This window comes from Rhinopithecus roxellana, chromosome 16 (genome assembly GCF_007565055.1).
Source record: "Rhinopithecus roxellana isolate Shanxi Qingling chromosome 16, ASM756505v1, whole genome shotgun sequence".
Classification (NCBI taxonomy): Eukaryota; Metazoa; Chordata; class Mammalia; order Primates; family Cercopithecidae; genus Rhinopithecus; species Rhinopithecus roxellana.
In genome coordinates this window covers 66,993,664-67,006,020 of record NC_044564.1, presented here as the reverse complement: position 1 = coordinate 67,006,020, position 12,357 = coordinate 66,993,664, and the positions used below count along the sequence as shown (strand labels likewise).

The window sequence follows — 12,357 nt, the reverse complement described above, 5'->3', positions numbered from 1 at the left end:
AATGGTCAAGTATATGTCAGACATATTTTTGAGGGTGTTTTATTAGGAAGTTTTGTTTATTTTGTTAGATGAGTATTATCAACTTGTTTTGGACTTCGGAGAACTTGGGAACATTTGCACGATGTGAAGCTAGAGTATTGATTATAGGAGAGGAGTTGAGACATTTCACATCTTTGGGACTTATTTCAAAGGGGCATGATGTTGACCCCAGAACCATGGTCAAACAGAATGGCATTTCATTGGTCACACTAGGCAGCTGAAACCTACATCTTTTTCTCCAGAAACTGACCTCCAACTGTTTATAAGAATGTATTTATCCCCTTGACTTCGGATAGAATGTGTCTACATATCTTCCATCTTTGGGCTACTTATGTAAATTAGTTCCATTAGATCTAAAGTTCACTAAAGTGGATTAATAAGAAATCAAATAGGCCCAAAAGAAATGGAACTCTTTTGTTGTATTCTCCTTTCTGTTACTCTCTCTATGGCTTCCCTCTAGTGGCCAGCTACTCAGGAGGCTGAGTGAGGCAGGAGAGTTGCTTGAACCCAGGAGGCGGAGGTTGCAGTGAGTTGAGATTGCGCCACTGTACTCCAGCCTGAATGACAGAGTGATAATCTGTCTCAATAATAATAATTTGAAAAATAAGATGCTCCTTTTTTTTTTTTTTTTTTTTTTTGAGACAGAATCTTGCTCTGTCGCCCAGGCTGGAGTGCAGTGGCACAATCTCAGCTCACTGCAAGCAAGCTCAGCCTCCCGGGTTCACGCCATTCTCCTGCCTCAGCCTCCCGAGTAGCTGGGATTACAGGTGCCTGCCCCCATGCCCGGCTAATTTTTTGTATTTTTAGTAGAGACAGGGTTTCACCATGTTAGCCAGGATGGTCTCAATCTCCTGACCTCGTGATCCGCCTGCCTCGGGCCTCCCAAAGTCCTGGGATTACAGGCATGAGCCACCGCACCCAGCCGATGATCCTCTATTTTTAAAAAGCGTTCTGTATGTGCTATATACTGTCCTTGCTGCTTTTCTTAACATTAACCTATCTAACCTCCTCGTTATAGACTTGGAACTGATCAGAGTTATAAGCAAATGGCCAGGATTCCTCACCTAGCAGAGTAGGGTTAACTGATCATTTGCCTTTCCCTAAGCCACAACTCTTTCCACCGTAACCCACACTTTTTCCTTTAGGCAAGTAGAGAAGGGCACAAAATGTGTCATATATGGATAAAGGAAATATTGAATTATTTCTGTGTTAGTTATCTTGAAAATAGATGATATTGTGTTGTTATGTTTTTATAATGTCTTTGAACAATGGCACTTTAGGAAATCTGCAATAAAGTAGAAAATTACTTTTTACTAATTATAAAAAATAGTCTGGGCATGGTGGCTTGTGCCTGTAATCTCAGCTACTCAGGAGGCTAAGGTGGGAGGATCCTTTGAGCCCAGGAGGCGGAGTGTATTAGTCCATTTTCATACTATTATAAAGAACTGCCCAGGACCGGGTAATTTATAAAGGAAAGAGGTTTAATTGACTCATAGTTCTGCATGGCTGGGGAGACCTCAGGAAATTTAAAATCATGGCAGAAGGTGAAGAGGAAGCAAGGCACCTTCTTCACAAGGCAGCAGGAAGGAGAAGGGCATGTAGGAGGAACTCCAGTCAAACACTTACAAAACCACCTGATCTTGTGAGAACTCACTCACTGTCATGAGAACAGCATGGAAGAAACCAGCCCATGATCCATACATCTCCCACCAGGTCCCACCCTTGATACGTAGGGATTGTGGGGATTACAATTCAAGATGAGATTTGGGTGAGGACGCAAAGCCTAACCATATCACAGAGGTTGCAGTAAGCGCAGATCATGCCACTGTACTCTCCTCTGGGTGACAGAGCAAGTCCCTGTTTCTACATAAATAAAAATAAAGTAAAGTAATATAAACTAAAATAAAATAAACTAATACACTTGTGAGTACAGCCTATTATGAAATACGAGTTTATTTAGACTTTCATATCTAAAGGCAATGCTTAGCTAACATTATTTCAGTGCATCATGAAGATATTTACTCCTGTGGACTAAGGAATTTACAATTAAGAGATATTCTGGTAGTTACCCACTCATAAGTACCTAATGGCTAATTTTGAGAACTAAAGAACTATGCAGTGTAAGTCAAACACAGTGAAAGAGTAAAACTTTTATAAATTAAGCTGTATTTTATTCTTAGTGAGTTTGGCTGTCAACTGCAACCCAAACAGACTTTGTGTTCAAGGGAGCATGTCAAAACATTGTAGCTTTAGTGTGTGATTTGTTTTTCCTCTTGGTAATTTTCATTTACATCCTTGAGTGTCTGGTTGTCTACAGGAGTGAGTATATTTCATTAAACTTTTCATGGGTTTAACGTGGAACATACTAGTTTTTTTCTCTTGTGGCTGGCGGATTGCCCCAAATGGGTTTCAAATGGCCTTTACAGATATTTATATGCAGTGAGTGCCTAGGATGTGAAAGGGATTTAATATGACAGATACTTACTTGCGGAATGCAAAGTTCAAGCTCTTCTTGCTTTTTCTGTTTGCCTTGTCACATCCCTGTGCTGCTCTTAAATTTGTTCATCTTTCACTTAACCCTGATCTGCCCACCTGTCTGCCCAGATCTCTGAAAGGACTGTCTCACTGTTGCCTCCTCAATCAACTGTAGACTCTAACATTCAAGGCCATTTATAATTGAGCCTTGACTTAACCCTTCCAGCCTCATTGCTGTCTCCTCCCTTGACTGGCTTTTCCTGAAGGTGCTCTGGGCTTTCCTTGCTCCTGTTACCGGCCCACTCCCCTCTGCCCCCCACCCACCGCCACCATCACCACCACAGACTTCGTCCCCTCTGCATGTACCCCAAGCCAGCAATCTGTATTCCTGAGCAGACTTTCATAGCTAATAATTCCTGATTCTCACTCTGTCACAGAATTACGTAGGAAGAGGATATTCAGGTGACTGTGTCAAAACAAGTTACCAGTTGGTATCCCACTGAACACAGCTAGAAAATCACCAGGCACATTTTGAGGAGAGGTGTTCTGAAGGACTGAGACCCTGGCTGTGGATATGCAGGCTGTAGCTCCTCAAGTTTGGTCTGTCGTGACTTTGGCCCCATCTCTCTGTATGCTGTTGCAGACCTTAGCTGCAGCAGGGCTTCTTTGTAAATTAAACATTTAGAATATGAGCATGGCAGGAACTTGAACCAATTTGTGAGAACCAGTGGGTTGTATGTGTGTATAGGGTGGGGGTAGGGTCTATAAGTGCAAGAAAGTACTTGTTGTCATCTAAGTCTATTAGCAGTAATCCCAATAATACAGAAATACTCTATTTTCAGTCACATTCCACATAAAAATGCTTTCTGCTTTCTAAGTTTTATCAAAAAGCAGTGACATGGATCAAGGGCGGTAATCTCAGTGCACGTAGCTAGCATTGATCCAGTGCTAACTCTATCATGAGCTCTGTGTGCAGTACCTCATTTGATCCTTCAGCTGTGAACCAGAGGTGGTATTAGTGGCCTTTATAAATGAGGAAACCAGTAGAGAGGGGACGAGGTCCTATAACCAGTACATGGCAGAGCGTTTTTAGCAGCCCAGGCTGTTAAATACCCCAGGCTCATTTACTTAAATATCATGCCAATTTGCATCCCATGGATAGAGCAAGAATCTGCTGACTTGTATATGGAAAAAAGTAAAGATTTGTCTCTCCATTCTCTGCAAGTATAATGGGTTGTTGGGAAGCTAGGATATGTGTTTTGGGGTACTCCACAGGCCCCTGGGATGCACAGAGCCCCACCTAACCCCTTTTTGAGAGTACCTTATTCTTGTGCTAGACATCTACATGATCAAATTAGCCTAAAACTGGGATAGTGCTGTCTCTTTTTATATCAGATCTTCACATATGAGGAGTCTTAACATGGCCATGCAGGACGTTTCTTTTTCACTGAGCTCTAGAGAATTGCTGCTTTCTTTTCAGGTAGTTAATGTGTCTGGTTAGTGTCATGGTTACCATACCTTTATATTTTAGAAGCGATCATTCATACATTTAATTTAGTTTTTTTCAACTTTTAAAACTATGTTAAAGTTTTTTTTTTTTTTTTTTGAGACGGAATTTTGCTCTTGTTGCCCAGGCTGAAGTGCAATGGCGCAATCTCAGCTCACCACAACCTCCACCTTGCAGGTTCAGGCGATTCTTCTGCCTCAGCCTCCCAAATAGCTGGGATTACAGGCATGCACCACCACACCTGGCTAATTTTTGTATTTTTGGTGGAGACGGGGTTTCTCCCTGTTGGTCAGGCTGGTCTCTGTCTCCTGACCTCAGGTGATCCACCCACCTTGGCCTCCCAAAGTGCTGGGATTACAGGCATGAACCGCTGCGCACAGCCAAAGTTTTATGTTACTAATTAAGTTAAAAAATAAGTGGTTTCCTTTTTTTAAAAAGTGCTTTTAAATGTTAACTTCCCCTTGTGAGCTGAGTTTGGGTCTCTGATAGGAAGTGACTGACTCTTTGCAGTTATGTTTGAATGGGGATGGCCTCCCTGAACACTTCACACATTCCAGGAAAATCTTCCTGACAAAGTGAGAACTGGGGTTATCATTCCGCTTTTGTGGAATCACAAGGGCCATCTAAGTTTTGGGGTCTCTCTTGGGTTAATTTATCTGCCAGTCTTTCCTGAGCATCACAGAGCAATCACTTTGGATGTGGGATTTTACTTAATATAATTTTGTTTGTTTTTCATAGAGGAAATGCATGCTGAAATCTGTTATGCCGAGTGTCTCCTACAGAAAGCTGCACTCACGTTTGTGCAGGTAATGAATATTTGGCTTAGAATTCATATTGGCTGGGAAGACAGCCAGTGCTGCATAGAAAAATGTGGTGCATTCTATGTCAAAGCTTCAATTCTTTTGACTTAGAGTTGTAATGGCAAATATTTGTTATTCTGATAAACTTTGGCTGAAAAAAGATGCTAGAGAGCTTTGTTCCTCCTCTACTGCACTTAAGAATCTATTTCAAATTGCACTCCACTGGGAATCATTGCCCTTTAAAAGACTGTGTCTTTAAAGAAACTTTAGGCCAGGCGCGGTGGCTCATGTCTGTAATCCCAGCACTTTGGGAGGCTGAAGTGGGCGGATCACCTGAGGTCTGGGGTTCGAAACGAGCCTGGCCAACATGGTGAAACCCTGTCTCTACTAAAAATACAAAAAAAAAAATTAGCCCGGCGTGGTGGCACATGCCTGTAATCCCAGCTATCCAGGAGGCTGAGGCAGGAAAATCACTTGAACCTGGGAGGTGGAGATTGCAGTGAGCTGAGGTCGCATCACTGCATTCCAGCTTGGGTGACAGAGCAAGACTCCGTCTCAAAAACAAAAAAGAAACTTTAAAGAAACTGCTTTGCAACCGCCACATCTAATTTTAAGATGCATCTGTGTGGAAATCGGGAGAATATTCCGCTTTGTACTTTCTACTGGTAGAGGCCGCACATGGGAGTGGCCTGGGCAGAGGACGTGCCTCCTTTTACACCACTTGCCTCAGTCAAGTTCAGTTAGGCATACATGGAAAGTTCATGTACACTTCAAATTTTATTTTTCCCCTTCTTTCTGTATTCTAACTCCCCTTTCTTTTATTTCTTCCTTTGGAAAAACAGTTTTTTAAAAGTCACTAAATAATTAATCCTTTCTTATGAGGCATTTTAATTTCACCTCTGGGAATTAGTACAGTCAGTACCTTGCCTATTTCTGTATCTTCCAATGCTTCTCTAAAACATAAATGTTCACATAACGGCTTCATGGGTGGCAGTGATGGCTACAGTGAGGGTGAGGTGGAGTAGAGATTGTACGAAATCAGAAAGGAATTCAACTGTAAAATGGAAAATCTTCCTCAATCACAGTCTTTTTTTTTTTTTTTGTGGAGGGGTGCTGAGTGGTTAGAGCCTCATTCTGTCACCCCGGCTGGAGTGCAGTGGCGCGATCTTGTCTGCCTTCCGGGTTCAAGCAGTTCTTCTGTCTCAGTTCCCCGAGTAGCTGGGATTACAGGTGTGCGCCACCACACCTGGCTAATTTTTGTATTTTCAGTAGAGACAGGGTTTCACCATATTGGTCAGGCTAGTCTCGAATTCCTGACCTCAGGTGTTCCACCCATTTCGGCCTCCTAAAGTGCTGAGATTATAGACGTGAGCCACCGCGCCTGGCCACAATCTTTTATATTATTTGACAGTTGCTTCTTTCTTTTCATGGAGGTTGACCTCTTAGGTTGGATTCTGGTTTAGTAAAACGGAGTCACTGTAGCCCATGACCCTGTTTCCTAAAACACAGACATTACAAACGCTGGTTGATAACAACAGTCTTATTGCCTCAGTAAGCATCATAATGATAGTCATGGAGGCCCAAGTTTTTTTCTGTTTTCCAAACAGGGATTTGGCAATCAAATCTGGGATTTGAAGGCTTATGTTATATTTGGGGACTTGAAATTAAAGAGATATCCATACTTGCGCCCTCTTCCTCATGCCTCCCACCCAATCATTTTTATATTCATGCTGCTTTAGCCTTTTAAAGATTGTGCAACTCCATCTCTTTCTGTCATTGTTCTAGAAGAGGTGCTTATCCACTCTGCTGAACTGTACAGCAACCTAGTGGCTCTCCCTCTCTAATTTCTTATACCTTCAGCTCATTCCCTATTCTGCAGTTGAGGGTTGAGTACCCTCTTGAAAACGAGTCTCTGACTTGGTCACTTCTCTGCTTCAGCATTCAGTAGCTCTTATTGACTATGGTAGTATTCTGTATCAGAATATCACAAATGAGGGGGGTACTTTTTCAAAGAAAACTGGTACCTCCTCTCTATGTTCCCTTACTGCCCCCGCCCCTGCCAACACACACACGCCTTACAGGTGTCCTTGGATGCCGCTGACAGGGTTGCATATTGAGTAGCACGGCTGGAGGTAGCTTTCTTAACTCCTTGGTCATTCTCTTTGCAATAGATTCTTCAGCAGTGTAGAATTACATATGCACACATGGCCAAACCCATCATGATCCTTAATGCCGCCCCGTCTTTCCACTTGAGTTTAACTTTGCTTTGTTCACATCTGCTTTGCCTTCCTATACCTGGCCAGTTTCTAATTATTTTTGTGCTTAAAGCACCAACGCTTCCAGGAGGGATTTCTGGCCCTCTCCATGCTACTACTTTGTGTTCTCATGACATCCTGTGCATGATCCCATCCCCGTGCATGACTCTGTCCCTATGCATGGCTCCCTCTCCACGCATGACGCCCTCCCTTAACATACTGTATTACTTTCATCTGTTTTTGCATTTGGGTGCCTGGTATAAAATAGGCATTAAATTTAAGTTTGATGAATCCTGAAATGACATATGTTTTTTTTTTTTTTGAGGCATATTTCAAGCTAATTTAAGAAATTCTTTTCTGGTTGGTATTGGATCTTATGTAATCATAAGATTCCTTAAATTAAGAAGATAAACATTGCATTTCATATCTATTGATTCTTATAATAATTAGAACAATAAGTATTTAAGCAATTAATGAAATTAGTAAATGAAAGTCAGTTTTTCTTTTGCTACAGGAGGATGCTTAAGTACATAAGAAATATATATCAGAGCATTTTCTTTTTTCTTTTTCTTTTTTTTTTTTTGTTGGGATGGAGTCTCGCTGTGTCACCAGGCTGGAGTGCAGTGGTGCGATCTCGGCTCACTGCAGCCTCCGCCGCCCAGATTCAAGTGATTCTCCTGCCTCAGCCTCCCGAGTAGCTGGGACTACAGGCACCCGCCACCATGCCTGGCTAAGTTTTGTATTTTTAGTAGAGATAGGGTTTCACCATGTTGGCCAGGATGGTCTCGATCTCTTGACCTCGTGATCCACCCGCCTCAGCCTCCCAAAGGGATTACAGGTGTGAGCCACTGCGCCCGGCCAGAGCATCTTTCTGATATCAATAGACTAGAAAAACTTTCTGTCTGGAAATGCAAAACATAGGACTGTCTCCACTAGTACCATCTATTAGAGTAACTTCCTTCAAGTGGTTATTTGATGTAATTTATTGAGAGATTGTCTTAGAATCCTAGAATGCTGACCCCGAAAACGCCATTCATCTAGGCCAACTGCCTCAATTTTATAGTCAATGACCAGATAAACAGAACTGAAGTGGTTTTGTTTTCCTAAAACAAAATTGCATAGTAGTGACAGCCACTTCAGAAACCAGACCAGTTATTTTGGGCCTGGAAATGTGTGTGAGTAAAATTCGTAACATTAAATAGACTCTGACTGCTAAAGTACTCTGTGAAAGAAGGACCATTGTCCCCTTTACTGGGTGTAATGTACTGGAAGGTTTGGCCTTAGAGCAGATTGTAAAGTCATGCAGTTTAGATTCTGTTAAACCCACAAGAAAACAGCTCGGTAGATGTCAATGTTTATTAAAATAATTTGGACCACATATGGACCCTAATTGGTGAGGATTACCTCCTTAGTAATATAAAGTAATTGAAGGATTTTACAAGTATTTTCTTTTTGTTGTCCTCTAATGTGGAAGAAAAAGTACCCCAAAAACTTTTAAATGTAAAGCAAGAGTATGTGTTAATTTCAAAATTATGTCCTCAAAATACTTTTTTTTGTTTGTTTTTGTTTTTCTAATCACACAAACACACAACTGTGGGGACAATTTAAACTTGTTTGCTAAATAATCTAATTTTTTAACTGAATTATTTTCAGGATGAAAATATGATCAACTTCATCAAAGGTGGACTCAAAATTAGAACAAGTTACCAAATATATAAGTAAGTTAAAAAGTAAGATGTGATTTGTAAATAATTCTGTGCTGTATACTCCTTTGTTCTTCACAGTTCTCCTAAATTAAGTTTGAGTAGGAGTTTTTATTTCGTGTTGGTAAAAATGAACTTGATTTTTTGCTGAGTGTGTATTCAGTGTTATAGGACAACAGAATTTAAGTTTAAATACAATTTTAAGAGCAAATTAGTTGACAATAAAGCTACTGACATAATTTCTGATTAGATAATTCGAGTTTCTCCTTTGAACAATTTATAAATTTAAAATTATAGTAATATTTTTGGTTCAGATTCCAGAGCAGCACTGCCCAGTAGAACTTTCTGCAGTAGATGGAAACGTTCAGCTGAGGTGACCATAGTGTTGTTCGTATTCTTATTCATTTTTTTTTTTTTTTGGTGTGGAGTCTCGCTCTGTCACCCAGGCTAGAGTGCAGTGGTGCGATCTCGGCTCACTGTCAGCTCCACCTCCCGGGTTCACGCCATTCTCCTGCCTCAGCCTCCCGAGTAGCTGGGACTACAAGCGCCTGCCACCACGCTTGGCTAATTTTTTGTAATTTTAGTAGAGACAGGGTTTCACCGTGTTAGCCAGGATGGTCTCGATCTCCTGACCTCTTGATCTGCCTGCCTCGGCCTCCCAGAGTGCTGAGATTACAGGCATGAGCCACTGCGTCCGGCCATCCTTATTGATTTTTATCCAGTTGTCTTTTATTTACTCAGTGTTAAAGTCTCTAAGTTCGAATCTAGAGTCATCCCTTTCTTCCTTTAGTTCTGTCAGTGTTTGCCTCATATATTTAGGAGCTCTGTTGTCAGGCTCATAAAATATGTATTTATAATTGTTCTGCCTTCCTAATGAATTAACCTTTTCTTCATCTTGAAATGTCTCTATTTAACTCTGGTAATATTACTTGTCTTGAAATCTGTTATATCTAATATTCATATAGGCACTCATGCTTTTTATAATTAGTCTTTGCATGGTATATATTCTTTTACTTTAAACCTATTTTTGTTTTCATATTGTATTTTTAAATATTTAAATTGTATTTCTTGTAGATGCACATAGTTGGGCAGTTGATATGTTTGCATTTTGCTTTTTCTCTTTGCCTCATCTGTTCTCTCACCCTTTTTTCCTGTCTTCTTTTGCTTTAATAACATTTTTAAAACTGTTGTTCTCTTAGCTGTACTTTAATTTTTTTGTGGTTGCTCTAGTGTTTATAATATTCTTTTTAACTTATTACAGTCAACTTAGAGTTAATATTGTAGCACTGGACATAAATTGTAAGAACTTTGCAAAAGTGTAATTTCATTTACCACATTTTGTCCTTTATGCTTTTTTTTTTTGAAACCAAGTCTTGCTCTGTTGCCCAGGCTGGAGTGCAGTGGTGCGAGCTCAGCTCACTGCAACCTCTGCCTCCTGGGTTCAAGCAATTCTCCTGTCTCAGCCTCCCAAGCAGCTGGGACTACAGGCATGTACCATCACGGCCAGTTATTTTTGTATTTTTAGTAGAGATGGAGCTTCACCATATTGGCCAGGCTGGTCTCGAACTCCTGACCTCGTGATCCACCTGCCTCGGCCTCCCAAAGTGCTGGGATTACAGGTGTGAGCCACTGCTCCTGGCCCTTTATGCTATTTTTTTGAGGTATAGCACACTTAAATATATTATAAACCCTACAATACAGTGTCAGACTTTCCCTTTAATCAGTTATATGCTGTAGTCTTCTCTCTTTACCCATATTCTTACCATATTTCATATTCTTATCCAAAATGGTAAATATATTTCCTGTTTACTGTCAGACTGAGGAACTTCCTTTAGCATTTCTTATGGGTGTCAGCTTTTAACAAATTCTGTTTTCATTTATCTTAAAATATATTTACTTTTTACTTTTTCTTTTCAAGGTTATTTTTGCGAACTACAGTATTCTGAGTTGAGGGGTTTTTCCTTCTTTCAGCTCTTTAAAACTGGCTTCCCATTGTATTAAAGCCTCTGTTATTCTGTTTTCATTTGTATTATTGTTCCCCTATATATAATGTGTCTTCTCTTCTGGCTTTTTTGAAGACTGACTCGTTTGTATCTTTGGGTCTCAGTAGTTTGACTAGGATGTGCCTAAGTGTGGTTTTGAGAAATTTGTGATCATAATTTTTCAAACTTTTTTTCTGCCCCATTCTTACTTTCTTCTCTCCTGAGACTCCTACTTTTTTCCCTTCGTTTTCCACTGTGTAAAAATATGTTTTAAAAGTATATTTTATATTTTTCCAGAATTTATGATAGTTATTTGTGGGAAAGTTAATCTGACATAAGCTACCCTGCCATTACTGGTAGCAGAACCAAAATTTAGTATTTTAAGAGGTACTTCCATTGAAAATCCTTTCACAAAACTGTGTTTCATTCAAAATCCTGGAAAGGGGTGGTAGATCTTGGGTACCTGACATGCTGTTCTATAGATTTCTTTGTGAAGTATTTTTAGAAAATATAAACAAATGTTAAATTCAATGCTAATTGCTGTTTTAGTCATCAAAACTTAAAAATACTAAAGGAATTAAAATAGGCCTGTAGAGGCAAAGACATACAGGTATACCTCAGAGATATTTTGGGTTCCAGACCACTACAATAAAGTGAATATTGCAGTAAAGTGAGTCACAAACTTTTTGGTTTCCTTGTGCATATAAAAATTATGGGCTGGGTGCAGTGGTTCACGCCTATAATCCCAGCACTTTGGGAGGCCGAGGTTGGCAGATCACGGTGTCAGGAGATTGTTACCATGGTGAAACCCTGTCTCTACTAAAAATACAAAAAAAATTAGCTGGGCGTGGGGGCGGGCGCCTGTAGTCCCAGCTGCTTGGGAGGCTGAGGCAGGAGAATGGCGTGAACCCGGGAGGCGGAGCTTGCAGTGAGCCGAGATCAGGCCACTGCACTCCAGCCTGGGTGACAGAGCGAGACTCCGTCTCAAAAAAAGAAAAAAAAATATGTTGATACTGTACTGTATTCTATTAAGTCTGCCAATACCCTTATGTCTACCCTAATTGATAAACACTTTTTTGCTAAAAAAAAAAATGCTAACAATTATCTGAGCCTTCAGCAAGTTATAATGTTTTTGTTGGTGGAGGTCTTGCCTCCATGTTGATGGGTGCTGACATTCAGGATAGTGGTTGCTGAAGGTTGGGGTGGCTATAGCAATTTTTTAAAAAAGGACAACAGTGAAGTTTGCCATACCTATTGACTTTTCCTTTCGTAAAAGATTTTTCTGTAGCATATAATACTGCTTGATGGCATTTTACCCACAGGAGAACTTCTTTCAGAATTAGAGTCCATGCTCTCAAATCTTGCTGCTGCTTTATCAGCGAAGTTTAATATTACAAATCCTTTGTTGTCATTTCAACAATGTTTATGGCATCTTTACCGGAAGTAGATTTTATCTCAAGAAACTACTTTCTTGCTCTTTCATAAGAGGCAACTCCTCATCCATTAAAGTTTCATCATGACATGGCAGCAGTCAGTCACATCTTCAGGCTCCACTTCTAATTCTAGTTCTCTTGCTGTTTCTAACACCTCTGAAGT

At 40.4% G+C, this 12,357-nt stretch overlaps 1 protein-coding gene across 4 annotated transcripts in view; it reads left to right on the top strand.

Annotated features, from left to right (window-relative positions):
* The window catches only part of TTC39B (tetratricopeptide repeat domain 39B), a 273,344-nt gene that overhangs the window by 227,517 nt on the left and 33,470 nt on the right, over positions 1-12,357 (top strand). For all 4 annotated transcript variants that reach the window (XM_030919785.1, XM_010368074.2, XM_030919786.1 and 1 more), the window contains 2 exons: positions 4,760-4,827; positions 8,730-8,794. In XM_030919785.1, coding sequence (XP_030775645.1) covers positions 4,760-4,827; positions 8,730-8,794 — 133 coding nt within the window. The remainder of the gene's footprint in view (positions 1-4,759; positions 4,828-8,729; positions 8,795-12,357) is intronic.